This window comes from Nycticebus coucang, chromosome 24 (assembly GCF_027406575.1).
Source record: "Nycticebus coucang isolate mNycCou1 chromosome 24, mNycCou1.pri, whole genome shotgun sequence".
NCBI lineage: Eukaryota > Metazoa > Chordata > Mammalia > Primates > Lorisidae > Nycticebus > Nycticebus coucang.
Window position 1 is genome coordinate 20,399,287 of NC_069803.1, and position 24,128 is coordinate 20,423,414.

Here is a 24,128-nt window from a genome sequence, read left to right on the forward strand (position 1 = left end):
GAAGGTTTGATTCTCCTTTTCCAACTGGGGCCAGAGGTGGGCAGGCGGGGTGACTTAATTGCTGATTTTTCCACACAGCTGAGACTTCAAGCCAGAGTAGAAGTTGCAATAGGATCGAACAGAAACCAGCTGAAAACAAGACAGAACCACTTTGCTCCACCACACCAGACAGGGCCCCAGTTTCTCAGGCCACAACACTGTACGGGCCCTCGATAAAACCCCAGGGGAAAAACCAAAGGGAGTAAACCATGGGGCGGAATCAGCGGAAAAACTCTGGTAACATGAATAACCAGAATAGATCAACTCCCCCAAGAAAAGATACGGCAGATGTGATTGAAGATCCCATTCATAAACAACTGGCTGAGATGTCAGAAGTCGAATTCAGAATTTGGTTTGCAGACAAGATTAATAAAATGGAATTAGGAATTCGAGGAGAAATTCAAAAATTGTCTCAAGAATTTAACGAATTTAAAGACAAAACCACCAAAGACTTAGACACACTGAAACAAGAACTTACAGCCCTCAAAGATATGAAAAATACAGTAGAATCCCTCAGTAACAGAATGGAGCAAGCAGAAGAAAGGATTTCTGACATTGAAGATAAAGTCTTCGAACGCTCCCAATCTCTCAAAGAGGAAGAGAAATGGAGAGCAAAAACGGATCACTCACTCAGAGAGCTCTCAGATAATTCGAAAAAAAACAACATAAGGGTTATAGGAATTTCGGAGAATGATGAAGTAGCTGCCAAGGACACAGAGGCCCTTCTACATGAAATTATGAAAGAAAATTTTCCAGACATGCCTAGAGAATCTGAAATTCAGATAGCAGACAGCTTCAGAACCCCAGCACGATTCAACCCCAATAAGCCATCTCCCAGACATATCATAATTAGCTTCACTAAAGTTAACATGAAGGAGAAGATTCTCAAAGCAGCCCGGCGAAAGAAAACTATAACGTACAAAGGTAAGAATATTAGAATAACTGCAGATCTCTCTGCTGAAACTTTTCAAGCAAGAAGAGGCTGGTCATCAACTTTTAATCTCCTAAAGCAAAAAAACTTTCAACCCAGGATCTTGTATCCAGCTAAACTGAGTTTCATCTTTGATGGAGAAATTAAATACTTCAATGACATTCATATGTTGAAAAAATTTGCCATAAGTAAACCAGCTCTTCAGGATGTTCTCAGACCTATCCTCCACAATGACCAACCCAATCCTATACCACAAAAGTAAACTCACTCAGAAACTTAGGATCAAACTCCAACTTCCACACTGGCGAAAGGATTAAAAATGTCCACTGGACCTTTGAAAAACTCGATACCCAAAATTTCACCAGACTTATCAATACTCTCCATCAATGTGAATGGCTTAAACTGTCCTCTAAAGAGGCATAGGTTAGCTGACTGGATACAAAAACTCAAGCCAGATATTTGTTGCATACAAGAGTCACATCTCAACTTAAAAGACAAATACAGACTCAGGGTGAAAGGATGGTCATCCATATTTCAGGCAAATGGTAATCAGAAAAAAGCAGGTGTTGCAATTTTATTTGCAGATACAGTAGGCTTTAAACCATCAAAAGTAAGGAAGGACAAGAACGGTCACTTCATATTTGTTAAGGGTAATACTCAATATGACGAGATCTCAATTATTAATATCTATGCACCCAACCAGAATGCACCTCAATTTATAAGAGAAACTCTAACAGACATGAGTAACTTGATTTCCTCCAGCTCCATAATCGTTGGAGATTTCAACACTCCCTTGGTAGTGTTGCATCGATCCTCCAGAAAGAAGCTGAGCAAAGAAATCTTAGATTTAAACCTAACCATCCAATATTTAGATTTAGCAGACATCTACAGAACATTTCATCCCAACAAAACTGAATACACATACTTCTCATCAGCCCACGGAACTTACTCCAAAATTGATCACATTTTAGGTCACAAGTCTAACCTCAGTAAATTTAAAGGAATAGAAATTATTCCATGCATCTTCTCGGACCACCATGGAATAAAACTTGAATTGAGTAACAACAGGAATCTGCATACCCATACAAAAACATGGAAGTTAAATAACCTTATGCTGAATGATAGCTGGGTCAGAGATGAGATTAAGAAAGAAATCACCAATTTTTTGGAACAAAATGACAATGAAGACACAAACTATCAGAACCTCTGGGACACTGCAAAGGCAGTTCTAAGAGGGAAATTTATAGCACTGCAAGCCTTCCTCAAGAGAACGGAAAGAGAGGAAGTTAACAACTTAATGGGACATCTCACGCAACTGGAAAAGGAAGAACATTCCAACCCCAAACCCAGTAGAAGAAAAGAAATAACCAAAATTAGAGCAGAATTAAATGAAATTGAAAACAAAAGAATAATACAACAGATCAATAAATCAAAAAGCTGGTTTTTTGAAAAGGTCAATAAAATAGATAAACCTCTGGCCAACCTAATCAGGAAAAAAAGAGTAAAATCTCTAATATCATCAATCAGAAACAACAAAGACGAAATAACAACAGACTCGTCAGAAATCCAAAAAATCCTTAATGAATATTACAAGAAACTTTATTCTCAGAAATATGAAAATCTGAAGGAAATAGACCGATACTTGGAAGCACGCCACCTTCCAAGACTTAACCAGAATCAAGTGGAAATTTTGAACGGACCCATATCAAGTTCAGAAATAGCATCAACTATACAAAACCTCCCTAAAAAGAAAAGCCCGGGACCAGATGGTTTCACGTCAGAATTCTACCAAACCTTTAAAGAGGAATTAGTACCTATATTACTCAACCTGTTCCAAAATGTAGAAAAAGAAGGAAGACTACCCAACACGTTCTATGAAGCAAATATCACCCTGATCCCCAAACCAGGAAAAGACCCAACAAGAAAAGAAAATTATAGACCAATATCACTAATGAATATAGATGCAAAAATATTCAACAAGATCCTAACAAACAGAATCCAACAACACATCAAACAAATTATACATCATGACCAAGTTGGTTTTATCCCAGGGTCTCAAGGCTGGTTCAATATACGTAAATCTATAAATGTAATTCAGCACATAAACAAATTAAAAAACAAAGACCATATGATTCTCTCAATTGATGCAGAAAAAGCTTTTGATAATATCCAGCATCCCTTCATGATCAGAACACTCAAGAAAATTGGTCTAGAAGGGACTTTTCTTAAACTGATAGAGGCTATCTACAGCAAACCCACAGCCAATATCATATTGAATGGAGTTAAATTGGAATCATTTCCACTCAGATCAGGAACCAGACAAGGCTGCCCATTGTCTCCATTGCTTTTCAACATTGTAATGGAAGTTTTAGCCACCGCTATTAGGGAAGAAAAGGCGATCAAGGGTATCCGTATAGGGTCAGAAGAGATCAAACTCTCGCTCTTCGCAGATGATATGATTGTGTATCTGGAAAATACTAGGGACTCTACTACAAAACTCCTAGAAGTGATCAAGGAATACAGCAGCGTCTCAGGTTACAAAATCAACATTCATAAATCGGTAGCCTTTATATACACCAACAACAGTCAAATTGAAAAAGCAGTTAAGGATTCTATCCCATTCACAGTAGTGCCAAAGAAGATGAAATATTTGGGAATTTACCTAACAAAAGACGTGAAAGATCTCTATAAAGAGAACTATGAAACTCTAAGAAAAGAAATAGCTGAAAATGTTAACAAATGGAAAAACATACCATGCTCATGGCTAGGAAGAATCAACATTATCAAAATGTCCATACTACCCAAAGCAATATATAATTTCAACGCACTCCCTATTAAAGCTCCACTGTCATATTTTAAAGATCTTGAAAAAACATTACTTCGTTTTATATGGAATCAGAAAAAACCTCGAATAGCCAAGACATTACTCAGAAATAAAAACAAAACAGGAGGAATCACACTACCAGACCTCAGACTTTACTACAAATCGATAGTGATCAAAACAGCATGGTATTGGCACAAAAACAGAGAAGTAGATATCTGGAATAGAATAGAGAACCAAGAGATGAATCCAGCTACTTACCGCTATTTGATTTTTGACAAGCCAATTAAAAACATTCAGTGGGGAAAAGATTCCCTATTTAACAAATGGTGCTGGGTGAACTGGCTGGCAACCTGCAGAAGACTGAAATTGGACCCACACCTTTCACCATTAACTAAGATAGACTCTCATTGGATTAAAGATTTAAACTTAAGACATGAAACTATAAAAATACTAGAGGAGAATGCAGGGAAAACCCTTGAAGAAATTGGTCTGGGTGAGTATTTCATGAGGAGAACCCCCCGGGCAATTGAAGCAGCTTCGAAAATACACTACTGGGACTTGATCAAACTAAAAAGCTTCTGCACAGCTAAGAACACAGTAAGCAGAGCAAGCAGACAGCCCTCAGAATGGGAGAAGATATTTGCAGGGTATAACTCTGACAAAGGTTTAATAACCAGAATCCACAGAGAACTCAAACGCATCAGCAAGAGAAAAACAAGGGATCCCATCGCAGGCTGGGCAAGGGATTTGAAGAGAAACTTCTCTGAAGAAGACAGGCGCGCGGCCTTCAGACATATGAAAAAATGCTCATCATCTTTAATCATCAGAGAAATGCAAATCAAAACTACTTTGAGATATCATCTAACTCCAATGAGACTAGCCTATATCACAAAATCTCAAGACCAGAGATGTTGGCGTGGATGCGGAGAAAAGGGAACACTTCTGCACTGCTGGTGGGAATGCAAATTAATACATTCCTTTTGGAAAGATATATGGAGAACACTCAGAGATCTAAAAATAGATCTGCCATTCAATCCTGTAATTCCTCTGCTGGGCATATACCCAGAAGACCAAAAATCACAACATAACAAAGATATTTGTACCAGAATGTTTATTGCAGCCCAATTCATAATAGCTAAGTCATGGAAAAAGCCCAAGTGCCCATCGATCCACGAATGGATTAATAAATTGTGATATATGTATACCATGGAATACTATGCAGCCTTAAAGAAAGATGGAGACTTTACCTCTTTCATGTTTACATGGATGGAGCTGGAACATATTCTTCTTAGTAAAGTATCCCAAGAATGGAAGAAAAAATACCCAATGTACACAGCCCTACTATGAAACTAATTTGGGACTCTCACATGAAAGCTATAACCCAGCTACAACTTAACAATAGGGGGAAGTGGGAAAGGGGGGGGTGGGTAGAGGGAGGGGAATCGGTGGGATCACACCTGTGGTGCATATTACAGGCGTATTTGCGAAACTTGGTAAATGTAGAATGTAAATGTTTTGGCACAGTAACTGAGATAACACCGGAAAGGCTATGTTAACCACTGTGATAAAAATGTGTCAAATGGTTTATGAAGTGAGTGTATGATGCCCCATAATCATATCATTGTATACAGTTATGATTTAATAAAAAAATTAAAAAAAAAATGTCATCTTTCCTTAGCCCTATTAAACACAGTTGGGTGTCTCTAATTAGAAATCAAAATCAAACCAACCAACCCCCCACCCCCACCTCAACCCACCCCCACAAAATCCCTCCCTCACCTTTCTTTCCTTTTTTTTTTTTTTTTTTTGTAGAGACAGAGTCTCACTTTATCGCCCTTGGTAGAGTGCTGTGGCGTCACAGCTCATAGCAACCTCCACCTCCTGGGCTTAGGTGATTCTCTTGCCTCAGCCTCCAGAGTAGCTGGGACTACAGGCGCCCGCCACAACGCCTGGCTATGTTTTTTTGTTGCAGTTCAGCTGAGGCTGGGTTTGAACCTGCCACCCTCAGTATGTGGGGCCGGCACCCTACCCACTGAGCCACAGGCGCCGCCCATCCTTCACCTTTCTTTTGGAAAACTTTTCCTTGGGAAGCCAGGCTGAGCTGGCATCTCTCAGCTGTGATGACACATTTACACATATGTTCCAGCCCTATGTGTTCTAACCCAAGACTATTTTCACACCTCACATATCAGAAAGAGGAGCAAAACTCTGCTCCAAGTTGAGAAAATGACCAATAGCCTCTGTGGACTAATTACCACACTGGGCCAGTTGCCTTCACAGACCATCTGTTCTCTTGATGGCCCCCAAATATTTCTAGCGGCTGGGATTCGAGGATAAGAGCGAGCCACATTTTAGAAGCCAATCCTGATCAATAACCCTGCTCTTCCCCCTGACTTTCCGGCTCCTCCTTAAATAGCACACGGAGCACCACTAATTTAGGCATTCTAAATATACGGCACAGGATACAGACCCAGCTACAGATGGAGGCTGGATAGGAGAGGATGTTGCTGAGGCTCACACTGGTTTTCACAGACCCACTGCCAAACAGAATTTGGGAAAGAGAGAAAAAGGGAGAGACAGGCTATAGAAAAAAATTGTTAAAAAGGCACTGTTGACAGTAGGGCTTTTTTTTTTTTTTTTTTTTGGAAGGGAAGGAAGAAGAGGTGTTTTGTTCTTTCCACTTGCATTTAAAATTCCTATTCATCTCCTAGGAGTGCTGGGGAAAAAGTTAGAAAGCATCGTTAAGACACCACGAGGAAAGGGACTCTGACCAAGAACACCAGAGCCTCTGATTCTGCCAAACTGTTGTGTTCTGGCAGCACACATAGCCTCCTTTCGGCAGAGCACTTACTGGCGAGGGTAACAGTGCACCAGCCTACGGCTCTGGGCTGAGTGTCCCTGTCCAGCTTGGACAACTGAGGTCTGCCATGATAAGAAGGGATGGAGTTGAGGGTAAAGAGAAGCTCCGCTCAAACTTCTCCCAAGGCTGATAATGACCTTTCTAATAACCTTACCTTTCCAGGCTGCCTTTCCCAGGCTTGGTATATGGTGCAAGGATTGGTGAAGACTGAGAAGTGACCTATAATGGATACTATTTTTCTCTTCCAGATTCTCCAGGAGACCAGGAAGTCAGTCCACTGATCCTGAGGAGGGCCACCTTCAATCCTATGCCTTGTTCAACTACCCTCTTTTGTCACTTTTAGGAAGTAAAACACTAGTTTCTTTCTTAGTCAAGTCAATATTATTTAAGCATTTACCAGACCTCACTGTAAAGTATGACAGCAACAGATTTTCAAAATGTAATATCTGGAAAACACCAACAACACCCATAATTTTACGACTCAGGAACAACAACAAAAAACTCTGAATACGTTGATAAAATATTTTCATTCTCTTAACTTTTTCTTTACATAAATACAAACTTTTTAATAATTTTCACAATTCAAATTAATTTTTTCTCCTAGCAAGGCTTTTCCCCATGTTACTTAATATGAATCAAATAAATGATTTTTAGTTGGTACACAGTATTCCACCATGTACACGAGATATGCACAATTTTACCTGTCTCCTATTGTTAAATATCTGGCTTGCTTCTAATTCTTCACTTTTTTTTCTTTTTTTTTTGAGATGGGGGTCTCACCTTGCCACCCAGGCTGCAGTGTGGAGGGGCAATCACAGCTCACTGCAGCCTCAAACTCCTGGGCTGAAGCCATCTTCTCCCCTCCACTTCCTAAGTAGCTGGGATTACAGGCACGTGCCAGGAGGCCTGGCTAATTTTTTGCTATTAAATATTTCTATGATGAACATTCTGGATATAAATATTTATGGAAATTTCTGAGAATAAGCTTTCAGAAATGAAAATACTGGAGCATTTTGAAGGCTCTTGATACAAATTAGCTTACAGAATGGTACCGATTCATTCTCCCATTACTAAGAATAAATTTTCATTTCACCCACCCCACAAATATCATGTTTTAAGATTGTTGCAGTTTAAATACTCTACTTAAAAATTTTTTTTCTCTCTACATTTCAGGAAGGAAAAAAAATGAACCCTTTCCCTGTGAGTATTAGACACCCTATGATTTGGTCATCTCTTGTACCCATTTATCTTTCATGGTTTCATGATGTTTTTCAGGGTTTAAGTTTAAGCAAGAATTTATGTCATGATTCGCGTATATCTTCAGCCAAATAAGGCACAATCGTTTTCCATTTTACCCTTAGAATTTCATGCATGTCTCACATTGCCCAATAACTTGCAAAGGACGTGACTGATTCTGAATAAATCTGCTTACATAATTGAAGGGTAATATGACATACTTTTACATTCCATACACTTTATATGAGGCCATAGAATTTGCAATTTTTCATGAATTCCAGTGCAATTTAGTTTGTGGGTAGAGGTTACAGAGATTAACGATTTCATTAAACACAGAAGGAAGGCCAAAGTACACTCTGTGCTATTAATAAACTGTATTTATTGACCATAAACATATTCATAGTTCGAGGAGGTTCAGCCATGAGCTTGAAAATGAATTATGTGTTTACACTTTAGCCTTATGGGAACATGGGTAAGCAGTGAAAATCCCTCAAAAAATGGTTAGAAATTTATAGGATTTAAATAAGAAAATACTACTAACTATAAAGATCTGTGAAGGCTCTTGCTCAGAGAACCATGTATCCAGGGTCAAGCTGTGTTCTGGTCTCATAGCTGTGCCATGTCCCCAGCCCAGCTCCTGGGCCTTTGCCACCAACCACGGCTAGTCTAGCCAGGGCATAACACTTTTGGTTATGTTATTAGGCTTGAACGTTTAGCCTCAAACTAGTGATAGGAGTGAAACTAGTGATATACACCTAGGTGTGAAACTCCTAGGATATACCTAGGTATGAAACCCACCTGCCCTTTAATTTGGAAAATTATTTCCACATTAGAAATTCACCTTGATGGTAAACCATTGACAAGATCAGAAATAATACCAGCAGGGATTATTTTCATTGTTTTGTCTGTTGGATTAATCTTATAGTAAAAATAAGATGTGGGTCTTCCTTCTTTGAGCCTCTGCCCCACCCTGCCCTGTCCAGTGTATGCCCATGTTTCTGTCCTGGGTCTCCTGGGAGAAGGTTATGATTTAGCATTTACATAAGGGAGGGAGAGAACTGACACCAATAAATACTACAGCTGCCTTGAGTTGTTCTTTGAAAAAGCCATCACATAAGTATGTTCATAATTGCTTCCTTGTTAAACACTCTTGAGAAAGTCTATGGAAGAACCTAGGTTAAAGCCAAAGCATTACAATCTCCTGAACACACTTAGCCTCCCTCCTATCCCCCATCTCAAGGTAAGAACCTCCACTCAGAAGCCCTACAGTCACCAGAGGCACAGCTGCTGGTTCTGCCAACGTTTTTTTTTTCCATCCTTTTTTGTTGTTGTTGTTGTTGAGGGCAGAGATTGTGTCTTATTTATTGAGCTATAATTCACATTTGCTTTAGTATGTTCATAAAGTTGTGCGAGCATCACTACAATCTAACTTTAGAGTCTTTCATCTTTCCCCAATAGAAAATCTGTACCATTAGCAGTCACTTCCCATCCCCACCCACCCACCTGAGCCATGCGCAACCAGTAATCTGTGCTCTGTCTCTATAGATTTGCCTGCCTCGGACATTTCATAGAAAGGGAATTATGTGATAAGTAGTCAATTACATCTGGTTTCTTACACATAATGCGTAAGGGCCCTCCATGTCGTAGCCTGTATCGATGATTTCTTTCCAGGGCTGAACACTATTTTGCTGTATGGATAAGCCACATTTTGCTTATTAGTCCATCCACGGAGGGATGTTTGTCTCTACCTTTTAGCTATTATGAACAAGGTGACTGTGAATATTCATGTACAAATTTTTGTGTGAGGACATCTTTTCATTTCCCGTCCATATCTACTAGGAGTGGAACTTCTGGGTCATCACGGTTCCTCTACGTTTAACATTTTGAGCCACTGCCACACTGTTTTGCAAACCTGCCTGTGTGCCAACTCAAATAAACCCTCCACCCTTCTATCAGAGACCAAGTTAGAAAACAACTAACCACAACATTTAAAATGGTCAATAGTTCCATGGGCCCTGGAGAATAAAACACTTGGCATATCATATGCATGATAAGCTTGGCCCTGCCTAATTCTTCAGGGTGGTCACCCTGCCGTGCCCTCTCCTCCCACCTGAACCTTTTATACGAGTTGACACTCCAGCAGTGTCTGAGGACCGAGCTTTTATATGCCTCCATGTTTTGCCCATGTTATTCCTGCTCCTAAAGCCTGCCCCTCCTCCAAACACATTGGCCTCAACCAATTCTTACTATTTCAAATCATGCTGCAGGGCAGCCTCTCCCAGGACGTAGCCTCTCACCATTCCATCCCATGGCTAATTCTCTCTGCCCTGTACCCCGAGGTTAATGCATGGCTCTGTGCTGTCTCTACCTGTGTGCTCGGGTGGCCCTCCCACTGGGCTTATGACAAGGAAGCTAGCTAGTCTGAGCACCTGTTATCTAACTTGGTCCATCTCCAGCACTGACAATGCCTGGGCATGTCCAATGAATGAAGAGACCACTTAACAGCCACGTCCTTAAAAATCTCAAAGGATAAACCTCAATGCAGCCCATTACACATCTATTTCTGCATTTAACAAGCTACAAGGTTTCAAGTGGCACTTAACCTAATTACCTTCTCCGGCAATGTAATTTCCTCAGGCTCAGGCCTTTGCAATCAGTATCTTCCCTATAAAATCCTTCAGACAAGTCACCTCTGAGAACCGTATTCTCCATACCACTGAAAAGGCCAATGGACACTCCCGGAAAGTTCCATTTCTTCCCCTTGCCTATGTCTGTGGTAAAAACAGGAAGCTGGGAAAGGAGGAGGTCCTGGCAGGATTTAGGCAAGAATTTGGGAATTCTTGATATGAAATCCTTTCCCAACTCAGCTCCTACAGGTCTTGCAATGGGAATAAAGTCCTCTGGGCCGACGGTGTAGCAGACCTTTGCTCCAAGAACAAGAAGCTCAAATCTCTCCCTGGGTGCTGCCTTCTGATAAACGATGTTAACGGAAACAGATGGAGAGGGAGGCAGGATGCTTTACAGACCTTGTCTCTTACTTACCGTCAAAATAATCTCATTGGCACCATCCATATGCTCCCCTTCCTTAGATAAATCAGACAGAGTCTGACTTAGGGCGCAGAGAAGCATTGGCTGGTGCGGTGACATTTACAGTGTGAGGAAGTACAGGGGGGCGTTCTCTACTCACACATGGGTAGGGTTCCAGTATTCACTTATAAGTCACTCGGAAAGCACAGACACAACATTGTCTGTGGTGGCAAGGTGCTCAGAGCAGCCTGCCAAAACCTCTGAACCCATGATGTGTCCCTAGTATAGCATTTATAGTGTTCTATAGATCAGCCCAAGCATGTAACTGTGAAATCCATTCATGGTTCTGACTTTCAATGTCAGAATGACACACTGCAATGGGCAATGACAGGGACGATCCCTTCCCCGCAGGACAGGCAGGAGGAGGTTGGGGATAGGGGAGCGCTGAGTCACTGGGGACCTCTCCAGGGCACAGCTTCCAGATAGTGGGGACAGGGGCAGAGAGAGGAAGGAAGCAGGGTGACTGCCTAAGACAGAGTCCCAGAGGAAGGAGCAAGACACGATTTGGAAGGGAGCTCATAGCCTCCAGTCTTGGCTTTATTTCCGGACTGAGGGTCTGTGGAGGGAAGTGGCAAAGGGTTGGGGCAGCAGGACACGCTCCTGCATTTGCCCTCCCCGCAAAGTCTGGAGACACAGAGGTCCAGGCTTGTGGGGGAGGGGAAATGAAGGACACAGTTAGACGGTTCAGGTGGGAACCAGATACGACCTTTTCCTCTCCCACCATGACCCTTCGACTCTCCTGAACCAGCAAACCTGGGACGCGTGTCAACACTGCAACCCGGTCCAAGGAGCTCCAGGTGGAGGAAGAAAGGAACAGAAATAGTGACCCTGTATTCTGGCCGTGAGGAAGACAGGGCTGACGCAACACCATCAGTGTAGGGCAGTATCATAAATTACCATAATGATATTAATAGTTTTACTTTTTATGACAATATGGCATTTGAGAGACGGAATCCAAGTGCCCAGAACTTACAACATTAAAGCTCAAAAAGAAAAAAAAAAAAAAAAAAAGAATAGGAATCAGGTGAAAAAGGTGAAATTAAAAAAAAAAAAAAAAGATTGAATGTATCACCACAGAACACAGATCACAGGATATGAAGTTCTCATTCCAAAGAAAACCTTCTGATAATGGACTCTGGCTATGAGGTGTTACCAAAACATTCCCGCTCGTGAGTAAGATGACAGCAATTCAGTTCTTTTATGATGGAAAAAGTGGATACTATGTATGTATGATAAAATGGGTCACTTCCCTAGAGAGATGGAAATGATAAGAATCAAACAGAAATGGTAGAAATGAAAAATACAGTCTTGGAGATTAAAAAAATGCCTTTTCATGGGCTCATCAGTAGACATGTCTCTCCTGAATTAGTTAAGGTGGGTCAATAAAAATTATTCAAATGAAAATATAAAGAGGAAAAAGAAACTGCAAACAAAGAAACAGAACATCCGAGAGTTATGAGACAAGGGGGAAACACTGCAAGGGGATCCCAGAAGGAGAGAGAAGGGATAGGGGAAAGAAAGATTGGACGAAACGCTGGCTCAGAATTTCTCAAAATGAGTGACAGACACCACACCACAGATCCAAGAAGTTCAGCGGACTCCAAGTAGGAAAAACACAGAAACAAAACAAAACAGCATGTGGGCATGATTTAGTCAACAGTGTTGTTTTCCTAGTTTTGATCATTGTACCACAATTATGTACAATGTCGACTTTAGGAGAAACTGGGTAAAAGGGATATAGGACCTTTCTATGCTATTTTTGCAACTCTTCTCTAATTCTAAAATGATTCCAAAAGTCTTTAACAAGTGGTTTTAGTGTTAGGTACTATATTGAGAATGTGCCAGGAAGGCCTGGGACAGGAAAAGAAAAAATGACTTTCTAAGGAAGCTACTCTCTACATCCAGTTATTCCCAATACCCTGCATTTGGGCTCTGGAGTTTGAATTTTAAGTCAGCTCTGTGGCCTATCCAGGAACCCAAGTACTATTTGTGCTCTCACCACTACACAAACAACCCTCCAATTTCAACAACTAACTTACATCGGAACAGTAAGAGCAGAGCACATGGGTAGGGAGTATTGCATATACTTGGATTTTATATAGATTTTTCTCCTAAAAGATTTTGAGCCAATTCATTATATATGAAGTATTATATTTTGGAGAAGATAACAGAAGTGTAAGCTCTGTCTCTTCCCTTCAGGACCTGACAGGACAAACTGTTTCTTTATGGCGTTCAATGAGGAGTTTTGAATTCAATACTTTCTCCTGGACTCTTTCAACTCTCGCCCCTTTTCTCATATGCTGTAATGATTCTGAAAAAAAAAATTCAGCCCCTGAGCAGTTGAAATCAATCTTTTCTTTTTTTGGCTGGGGCTGGGTTTGAACCCACCACCTTGGGCATATGGGACCGGCACCCTACTCCTTGAGCCACAGGCGCCGCCCTGAAATCAATCTTTTCAGGCTAAAACCTAGACACTGCATGTCCTTCCGCTGGTTAAGTTGAATTTGTCTTAGGAATCTTCTTCCGAAGGTTCTTTCTGCTCGTCTTCCCCAGGAACTCAGGCTGTTCCTTCTTTGCTTATCAAAACTTCTCCTCAAGAAAGTTTAGACGATTCACCAATGGGGGACATCTCCTGCGTTTTGTAAAAATTTTCCTGCATCCATTCAGGACAGAGAAGAGTATATTTGCCCAGATCTTCAGAGCATGAGAAGCTCATGAGAGTGAGGGGATGGGACCTAAGGCATGGAGTGGAGATGGCTCACTGGTCTTGTCTATGTCACCTGCCAGCTGGGGAACCTCAGGGAAGCTACCTCGCTGCTTTGAACTTCAGATTCTATATCGACAAAATGAAGATTATCAAGTGTTCACTTCACTGGTGGAAGAGAGGATTAAATAAGACAGTGCTTGGGAAATGTTGGAAACAACGCTCGCTACACAGATAAGAGATCAGCTGGAATACACCACAGCAACTCCATCTCTGAGCACTGGGATCCGCAGGAAGCTGCGATTGTTTCAGCCCCTGGAAACTGCAGCCGTCAGGAAGGAGGAGGGCTCTATTCAGAACCCAAGAGCTCAGCTCACTGCCTCATAGGAAAGAAGGATCTTCTAATTACAGTAAGTCTCCAGAACCAAAGAATCCCAGAGTCCTCATGAGCTACAATCAATCCTAATCCTCTGCTTATGCTGGGTTTCAGCCCTAACACTACATCAGAATCCCACTCCAAGTCACATGCATTCTGGTACCCACCCTCTGCTGCCCACGGCTAAGCCCCCTCATCTTCCATCCTCTTCCAACATCTTCCCTGACCATCCGCTCATTCAGCTGAAGCCAATGTTGGAGCCCAGTGTGCCACTGAACCCTTCATCATTCACAGTTTCATATCCTGACACAGGATCCTACATACCTCACATCTCCCCTTTCCTAAAACAACCATGGACGTCCTGCACATGTGGCTAGTAGTGCACACATGCATATTGATTAAGACTTAGTCCATAACCCTAATTGAGGAAAATCTTGGAGTCTGATCTAAAAATGACATACCTTTTCCTACAAACTATGCTTCCTGCCAACGTGGCTGAGACAGGGAAAGCCGGAGCAGCAGCAGCAGCCCTGCTACGGGGCTGCACTATGTGCAGAGAGGTGGCCCTCCACCTGCCTGGACAGGTAGTCTTCCAGCTTCCTCTACCTAGATCTTTTCCTGCCATGCTCCTTACCTTAGAGATAGGACTGGCTAAATAGTTTGCAGTGCCCCCATGCAAAATGAAACTGTGGGGCCCTATTAAAAAATTATTAAGAATTTCAAATTATAGCTGGGTATTGTGGCAGGCGCCTGTAGTCCCAGCTACTTGGGAGGCTGAGGCAAGAGAATCACTTCAGCCCAAGAGTTTGAGGTTGCTATGAGCTGTGACGCCACAACACTCTACGGAGGGTGACATACTGAGACTGTCTCAAAAAAAAAAAAAAAAAAAGGAATTTCAAATTATTCTGCAATAGCAGAGCATTTATTCTACCCTGGGGCTTTTCTGGTTGCAGGGCCCCAGTGGAGGGCCTGGAGGTTGGATTCCTGTCCATTGGTACAAGGTCAAGGCTAGGGTCCTTTCCTTCTTGCCTTTACCACAAGGAAGACTGCACTCTACAAAGTGTAGCCTCAGACCATGTCCTAGGATTTAATCCTCTTATCTTTAATTTTGGTATGAAAGCATTTTTCCTTCCTTAAAAGAACTTAAAGCATCAGCAAACAAATGAGGGCCTTTGAGATAGGTGATAAGAGATAAGGATGAGAAAGAGAGGGAGGGACCTGAAATCACACAGGCCTGTTCCAAACTTCGCCCGCCCGCCCGGTAGAAACCTATGTGGTCCTTCAGCACACACCGTGGAGTGAGGGCTGATCAGAATGACCATTCTGCCAAGTTCTGCCACCCTCATCTCTCTGGACATGCTGCCTGAGAACTTCGAGGCTTCACATAATAATAATTCGATCAATATAGACAAATTAGATAGTTATCTGGGTGGTAGTCTCCCTCTCCAAGTGTCATAGACAAGACCTTATAAATACTCCATTAACATCGGAATCCTGCCTTTAAAGAGCAGCACCACAAACAGTGGGTGGGTTGGCCTGGGTCACCCTGCAGAGCCGATGACAGGGCACCCCTAGAGATGGCTGTTGGCAAAGCTCTGAATAAAGAAGTCGAAACAAGGCTTCACATTTTGCAGGTAAGAGCCCTAGAGGCTGGGCTGCATAGGGCCGTGAGGGAAGGTCTAGGTCAAGTCTCTGGTTGATGGATGAGGAAACTGAGTCTCACGGCACTGAAGAGTCAAAGCCACACAGCTCACTATGCCTGTCATCATGCCACCTGCCTCACTGTCAGCTATTCTCCTCTGGAAGTACACCACGGGCTTTTATTATTATTTCCTTAAACACAAAGACTTCTCGCCTTTATCATATTAGTTCAGGGTTCAGCAATAGCCTTCATTTAGGTGAGAACTTTCTGAGAGTGCAAAACACGCCTCTAAAATGTTCTAACATAAAATTTTCCCGGGCCTGTTGCAAAATCACTCCACCTTCTGGACTACTGCACCCCCAAACACAAAATTACTCTAAGTTTATGTTTAGGAACCTGAACAAGTTATTTTAAAGATCTATTCCACTCTTCTAAGGTCCTATCGCTTGTTCTCACTCATTATCAAACACAGATCTCACATCAGACCTTTTCCATTTCTTTCCTTCTTCGCTAGGTGTAGATGAAGAATCATGAGACAGGATTAAAAAGGTTCTGAAGTGTAATTCAGTCTAACCACCTCTCTGAAGCTAGAATCACGATTTATAGCCTCCTGGATGAACAGTTATCTTCGTGATGATAGAATTCTTGCAGTGGCAGAAATCCCACTTTGTTCTGAAAAATCACCATTTCCAAAGTTATTTTTATAGTGCATATAATTCTACCTCCCCGAAGCTTCCTGAAACTGGTAGGATCTGCCATAACGTCCCACTTTCTGTGAATGTAACATTCCCTCCACAACCTTGTGCTATTGATAGGAATTGTTAGAAGTGAGATAAACTGCGCTGTTTATGACAGCTAAATCTGTATAAATATATTTAAAGTGTTTATCTTTATTTACTCACATGACTAGACTTTCACCAAATTGGGGAGATACATGTGGATTGATCTGCCTTAAAATACCAGCTGTGTGCTGCATGTAAAAGAAAAAAAAACAAACATCGGATGGTTAAGATGAGAATGTCTGTAACAGAAAGTCAGCCAAACCTCAGAGCAAATCAACACAGGAACAGAAGCTGGTGTCACCACTGACTGAGAAAGACAGGCCTTGGGTATCAAGATACTGTGCTCAGAGAAGCAGACAGAGGTTTCAAAGATGAATGCAGACTGAAAATCACGAGGTCAAACATTCAAAATGGTAGGCATTGATTTGTAATCAAGTTCTTTTGAAATTGCTTTGCATCTGGGCAGCTCTGGGTAGCATACTCTAGGAAGAGTAGCAACCAGCAATTTTTAAAAATGATATTTAATGATTTTTCTCTAAGAGTCATCTAGCAAGATTATGTGTGTGGAAATGCTTCATAAACTGTTAAGCCCTGTAAAATGTGCTGTTGCATCACCAGATTTTGAGCTCTTCCTGAGCATTCACCATGTGCTTATGCCACTTCACTGCCAAAAGTTCTAGACATTTTTAATATCTCATATAAATGAGTAAAAATAAAACAATATCTTCTCACCAAAAGCTTGATCTTGTATAAGATTTCTTTGCCTGGCTCTAGGTATATGAAAAATAAGGCTACACTGAATTGGCATAAATGTATGGCTCCTACATAAAGTAGAAAAAAAGCATAAGATGAGAAAGTACCCAAAGAGAACAGACACACACAACAGCAGGGTGAGGTGGTGGGTTGATACAACTAAAGAGAGTCTGTCTTACTCCTAAATCCACAATTTGGGGATTGCAAGACCTGGGTTATTTGGACCTAGGTATATTCCTGGACAAGATGAAGGAAAGCCTATACAGAAATGGCGAAAAGCACTAAATGTCCTAAAAGGCACATCTTCCAAATTATTAGTTGATTTCTGAACTGGTATCAAAAGGTAAGCTAATAAGAATACACTGTCTTCCAAGCAACTAGATAAGGCTTTGTCTTCTAAAATAAGACACAGGCCAGGCAAGGTGACTCATGCCTGTAATCCCAGTACCTTGCACGGCTGATGTGGGAGGCTCACTTGAGGCTAAGAGTTAGAGATCAGCTTGGAGAACCTAGTGAGACTCCCATCTCTACAAAAAATTTTTAAAAGCTAGGCATGGTGGCATGTGCCTATAGTCCCAGCTAATCAGGAGGCTGAGTCAGGAGGATCACTTGAAACCAGCAGTTTGAGACTGCAGTGACCTGCGATATTGCCACTGCACTCCAGCTTGGACAATGAAGTGAGACCCTATCTCTCTAAAAATAATAATACTAATAAAATAAAATAAGACACAAACACAAATTAATACTAGGCTGTCCTATGCCTGTGAACAAAACTGAACCATTTGTCTCCCTAGTTTCCAAGTGCTCTGAGAATCTGTACAATACAAGGCGGAGGTTAAGGGCATGTGCTCTGTTGTTAGACTTCCTGAGTTCAAATATTGGCTCCACCCCTTGCTAGCTGAGCAACTTTAGGTATTTACTTAATTCATCTATACCTCCATTTCCTCATGCCCTCATGGAATCATCATAAAAAAGAAATTAGTGGGAATGAAGGAGTGGGGAGAAGGGAGGAGAGAGAGGATGGGGGTGGCCTACCTCTTAGGGGCAGGACACAATTATAAGAGGGACTTTATCTAACAAATGCAATCTAATTCTTTGTACCCTCAACAAATCCCGCACAATAAAAAATATAGAAAATTAGTAAGTTATATGTAATAATTAAGAACATAGTCTTGGAAAACAGACAGCCTGAGCTTAAATTCCAGTTCAGTCTCAATGCAAGATTGTTTTAGTGAGGTCCAATGTAAGATGGAATAGTAATAGTGTCTCACCTCAATGGGTTGTTTTAAAACTTAAATAAATTGATCCGTATAAACGACTTAGTATAATCTCTGACATTCAGTAAATGTTGTCTATTGCTTTTATTACTTTAAATTTTTTTAATTTCAGATTAACGTGACGGTACAAACAATGTTTGCATTTGTTAGGTAGAATCTCTGCTGTGTTTACTTTAAATTATAAATTCAAAATAATATAAGTTAGGGGCCACGCCTGTGGCTCAAAGGAGTAGAGTGCCGGCCCCATATGCCGGAGGTGGTGGGTTCAAACCCAGCCTTGGCCAAAAACTGCAAAAAAAAAAAAAATAATAATAATAAATAATAATAATACTAATATAAGTTAAAAAAAAAAAAGAAAAGAAAATTGGTAAGTATAAAGTTCCCAGGACAGAGCCGGTACAAATAAGAGCAATACTGCATGCTTGCTATTATTCTATTCATGGGCTTGGCAACCTGGCTGGATTAATAGAAGTGCTTGAGAGAAGAGGAGCTTAAAGTTGCCTATCCTATTCTGTTTGGGTTTCGATGTTTTATATTTATGTTTTATTTCTTTTTAAAAAAAAATACGAGAGCAAGGAGTTGCAACTTCTGCCCAGGAACAATGAAACTGTCCACTCAATGACTGTGGCTTCCAGGAGAAAATAAGTGGAAACAGATGTTTCTGAAAAATAAAAATCCAGGGCGGCGCCTGTGGATCAAAGCAGTAGAATGCCGGCCTCATATGCCCGAGGTGGCGGTTTCAAGCCCAGCCCTGGCCAAAAAACTGCAAAACAAAGAAACAAACAAATAAATAAAAATAAAAAATAAATATCCATGCTATACCTTTGCTATCTGTGGCTCACAGAAAACTTTCCAGCAACCATCCCAGAGCCAGCTGCCAATAAATTGAAATTTATTCTTTATGCACATTTTTATACAGCCTTCTAGAACATTTCTTTTTCTTTTCTTTTGCTTGTTTTTTGTTTTTGTTTGAGACAAGGTCTTGCCCTGTCTCCCAGGCTGGAATGCAGGTGCCCTAATCACAGCTCACGCCAACCTTGCATTCCCGATGCCTGGACGCCCAGACGCCATTTCTCCCCCCTTAGTTCCCCACTCCACCGACACACCAACCTTCTATGAAGTCCGAGGCCGTGTAGGGACGCGGGTTGGGGCCACCCTCAGCGGGGCTGTTCAGGGTCTCCAGGGCCGACTCGATGGCTTCCACCAACTCGTCCCGCCTGTCCCTCCTAGCCGGCTTCTCCTCGGGGTGGCGGGTCAGCCCGGTCTCTAGCTGGTACACCTTCTGCAGGGTGAAGCTGTCGAAAGGCACCGCGGCATACTCAGTAGCCAGCTTGACCCCGCTGTGCACCTCGGCCCTGTCCACCTGCCCGTGCAGGAAGGCCAGGAGGTCCGCTGGGCTTTTCCCGGGGGGGCCGCGGTCCAGCCGCAGGCCGGCAGGGTCGCTGGCCGGGCCTCGCCCGGTCCGGAGCTGCTGGCCCCTGTCCTGCAGCTCCTCCTTGAGCTGCGCGATCTGCCGCTGGAGGCTGCTCACGTAGTCGCGGTGCTGCTCCTCCCACTCCTGCAGGGCGGCCTGGTACCCCTCCTTCCCCGTGGGGCCGTGGGCCCTGGGCAGAGCCGGCTGCTCCTCGTCGCCCCTGGGCGTGCAGGCCAACATGTAGAGCACAGAGACGGCGCAGCAGAGCAGCACCAGCAAAATCACCAGCCGGGAGACCCACGCGAGCAGCCCCCGGCGAAGCATCCTCATTCAGAAATTGGCCATGCGTCCAGCACCGGTGGCATCTCGGAATGCACGCGCCGCAGGGCTCCCGGCTAGACCGCAGGACGCGTGCGTTCGGGGCCCCTGGAGCTGCTTGCATCCATCTCCTTCTAGAACGTGTCCTGCCCCTGGGGGTGCGCCTGCCCCTGGGGGTCCACCACTACATGGAACAGCTTCCCTACTTGGAAAGGCTGATCTTGCAGGCGAAAGCGAAGAGGTAAGAGAAACCTTCTGGTTTCCTTGTTCATTCTCACCACGGTCTTCCTGACCGGCAGCTCAGCACAAGGGGGACCTGGGAGGAGACACAAATGACATCAGTGCTTAATCAAATGAGTGACACCCTTAAGTCCCTGCGGCAATCAATATCCTATAGGCCTCCTGTGAGATTTCTGGAAAATGCTTAGAATACCTGAGTCAATGGGATCTGATGTGGAGAAAAGAGAACTCTTCTGCACTGCTGGTGGGAATGCAGTTAATATGTTTGTTTTGGAAAGAAGTTTGGAGAACACTCAGGGATCTAAAAATTGACCTGCCGTTGGATCCTGCAATTCCTCTACTAGGTGAATATCCAAAAGACCAAAAATCACTTTGCAAAAAAGATATTTGCACCAGATTATTCATTGCAGCTCAATTCGTAATAGCCAAGTCATGGAAGAAGCCCAAGTGCCCATCGACCCATGAATGGATTAATAAATTGTGGTATATGTACACCATGGAATACTATGCAGCCTAAAAAAAGATGGAGACTTTACTTCTTTTATGTTTACATGGAGGGGCCTGGAACATATTCTCCTGAGTAAAGTGTCTTAAGAATGGAGGAAAAGTATCCAATGTGCTCAGTACTTCTACGAAACCAACTTACATTTACTCACACTTTCTTATGAAAGATAGAACACAACTATAGCCCAGGATGAAGGAGAGAAATGGAGTGGGAAGGGAGGGGAGGGGGGAAGTTTGATAGAGGGAGGGTAAAAGGCGGGACCACACCTATGAGCATATGACAAGGGTACAAGTCAAATCTGTCAAGTGTAGAACATAAATGTCTTAGCACAATAATCAAGTAAATGAGGTGAAAGCTGTGTTGATTGGTTTGATGTAACCATGTCAGATTGTATAGAAAAATCAACACATTGTACCACACATATGCATAAATGTATTCATGATCTATGTGTATTTGACTTAATGAGAAAAAAATGTTTGTAAACCACGCAGAAGTGTGCACATACATGGAACAAAGGGCACAGGAAACAGCCCGGAAGAAAATATGGCAAATGTGAACCATAATTAATTCTCTTTGGGTGGAAGGATTAAGAGTGAGTTTTCTGCGTCTCGCTATTCTTTCTGTAACTTGTAAATTCTCTACAATGGCACACATTTTGATGGTTAATGCAGGGAAGCAAAACTTGAATGACAATGAAATTAGCCAAACGGGACTTTGGGGATAGGACCGGTCTGTGGGAGTGATTAGATGAGCCCCTTGTGAATGAGCCTATGTGCACTCACCACTCAGGCCAGGCCTGACGGTGGTTCAAAAGGCTTTCTCAGCCTTTCTGATGGGGAGGTGAAACAGCACCAGATGTTTAAGTATGCCTAAATGCCCACCAACCCAGGAATGGATTAACAAACTGTGGTATATGTATACCATGGAATACTATTCAGCCATTATAAAAAATGGAGACTTTACATCCTTCGTATTAACCTGGATGGAAGTGGAAGACATTATTCTTAGTAAAGCATCACAAGAATGGAGAAGCATGAATCCTATGTACTCAATTTTGATATGAGGACAATTAATGAGAATTAAGGTTATGGGGTAGGTAAGCAGAAAGAGGGCCGGAGGGAGGGGGGTGGGGCCTTGGTGTGTGTCACACTTTATGGGGGCAAGACATGATTGCAAGAGGGACTTTACCTAACAATTGCAATCAGTGTAACCTGGCTTATTGTACCCTCAATGAATCCCCAACAATAAAAAAAAAAAAAAAGAAAGGAAACAATAAATGTGGGTAGTTTGGGTAGTAACATAATCAGGATAATTGTTTCAGCTAACACTGCAAGTCTGCTTGCAGACAGGGGAAAATGAGTTCCTTAGAAAGGGATGATCACCCTAGAAAAAGAACATAGATCGTAATACTGTCCTCATGGGACTTGACTCCCAAGCATGTCTCTGTTGCAGCCTCTACAGGGAGTGCCCCATCCTGATGGCTCATTAGAAATACTCAGATCAGTCTCTGGGCCTTTTCCGCACCCTGGCAGCTCAACTCCAAAGCCCTGTGACAACTAAGGGCCCCACCTGACTGGCCCTGCCTGTGTCCTGGGGGCGCCTTGCCTCACTCCTCCACCTTTCTCACACATCCCCCATCTTCACTTGTCCGTTCATGCCCTTTCTTTGTCCCCCGTACCCATCTTAGCCAGGAAAAATAAACAAAAGAATGATTAATGGAAAATAGATCAATTGAAATGTATGGTTTAGGGACATTTTTTAAGACCATCTAAATGTATCCCTCTTCCTTCCTTCCTTTCCCCACTTCCTTTTTCCCTCCCTCCCTTCCTTCCAGACAAGGTCTTACTCCGTCACCCAGGCTAGAGTGTGCAGTGGCCTAATCACAGCTCACTGCAACCTTGGACTCAAGTGATCCTTCTGCTTCAGTCTCCCAAGTACACGTACATGACCATAGCTGGCTAATTTTTCTATATTTTGTAGAAATGGTGTCTCACTCTTACACAGGATGGTTTCAAACCTTTGACCTTGAGTGATCCTCCTGGCTCAGCCTCCCAGACAGAGTGCTAGGATTACAGGCACGGGCCACTGCGCCCGGCTTGCTGCCATCTTTCTGTAACACTCCTCTTACAAACTAGTTCCCCAAGAATACTGTGCCTTTCACATTTCACAAAAACTTGACATTTTTAATAATCCCCCAAATAACTAAATTATTCTTTATATAGTATTTCACCCAACCCAGAAAGTCAGGTTCTGGGCCAATAATCATTTCATTTACTGGTGGTCTGTACCAATTACTGATGGGACAAAGGCACCTCTCCCAGTCAATTAGCAATTCAGGACCCCTGGGAAAAAAAGAGAGAGCTTTTTTTTCTTCGAAGATACAGCAAATGCTTACAGCCGCATGGACTCTATTTAAATATTTACCTCTACGTGGTATGTCTGCACACAGAAATTCCTCTTCTATTGCCTGGGAGGTGCCTCTTAGAGATAACACAATGCTCTCAATTGTTTATTTCTCAACTGTCTTTAAAAATACAACACATAATCTTCTCTCTAATATTTCCCTGGGCCTGAGAAGTCTCTCTGCTATAATTTAGAACAATACACAGTTATTAGTGCTAAGTTTAAAGTGCATGCTTAGCCCTGGAAGCCTTTTCCCTGAGATGAAAATCTTAGGATTTGTGTAATTACTATAATTCCGTGATTAAAAATATTTCAGCTTTGGTGTTCAGGCACCTTGCTGTTTTTAATGAAATTTCTCAGATAAACTCATTATATCCAAGTATTAAATTACCAGCGAAGACATGTTATCCTGCCACTTAGACTCCCACTTTAAATAGGTTGTCATTAAAGACAAAATAAGTAAATCGAAAAACAAAAACAGAACATTCAGCATATTTTATTGTGCTATAAAGCTTAAAAGATGCAATTTTCTAACAGATTTTTAAAATGGAATAATGATTATACTTGCAGAAAAGATTAAAATCATGATGCTTAACTGAAACAATGTTTAAAGATGGAAGAGTAAATAATCTATGATTAAAGAAATTAAAAACTGGGACATCTTTTTGCTTTTATAAGTCTCTTCAAAATCTAGTCTGGCATTTGAAATTCACTAGTATAAATTACTTGGTATTCCA

General features: G+C 42.1%; 1 protein-coding gene across 6 annotated transcripts in view; it reads right to left on the bottom strand.

The window, feature by feature from the left end:
• The window catches only part of CSGALNACT1 (chondroitin sulfate N-acetylgalactosaminyltransferase 1), a 309,957-nt gene that overhangs the window by 69,514 nt on the left and 216,315 nt on the right, over positions 1 to 24,128 (bottom strand). For all 6 annotated transcript variants that reach the window (XM_053578680.1, XM_053578684.1, XM_053578683.1 and 3 more), the window contains exon 3: positions 19,622 to 20,559. In XM_053578680.1, the coding sequence (XP_053434655.1) occupies positions 19,622 to 20,255 (634 nt within the window). In that variant the 5' untranslated portion in view covers positions 20,256 to 20,559. The remainder of the gene's footprint in view (positions 1 to 19,621; positions 20,560 to 24,128) is intronic.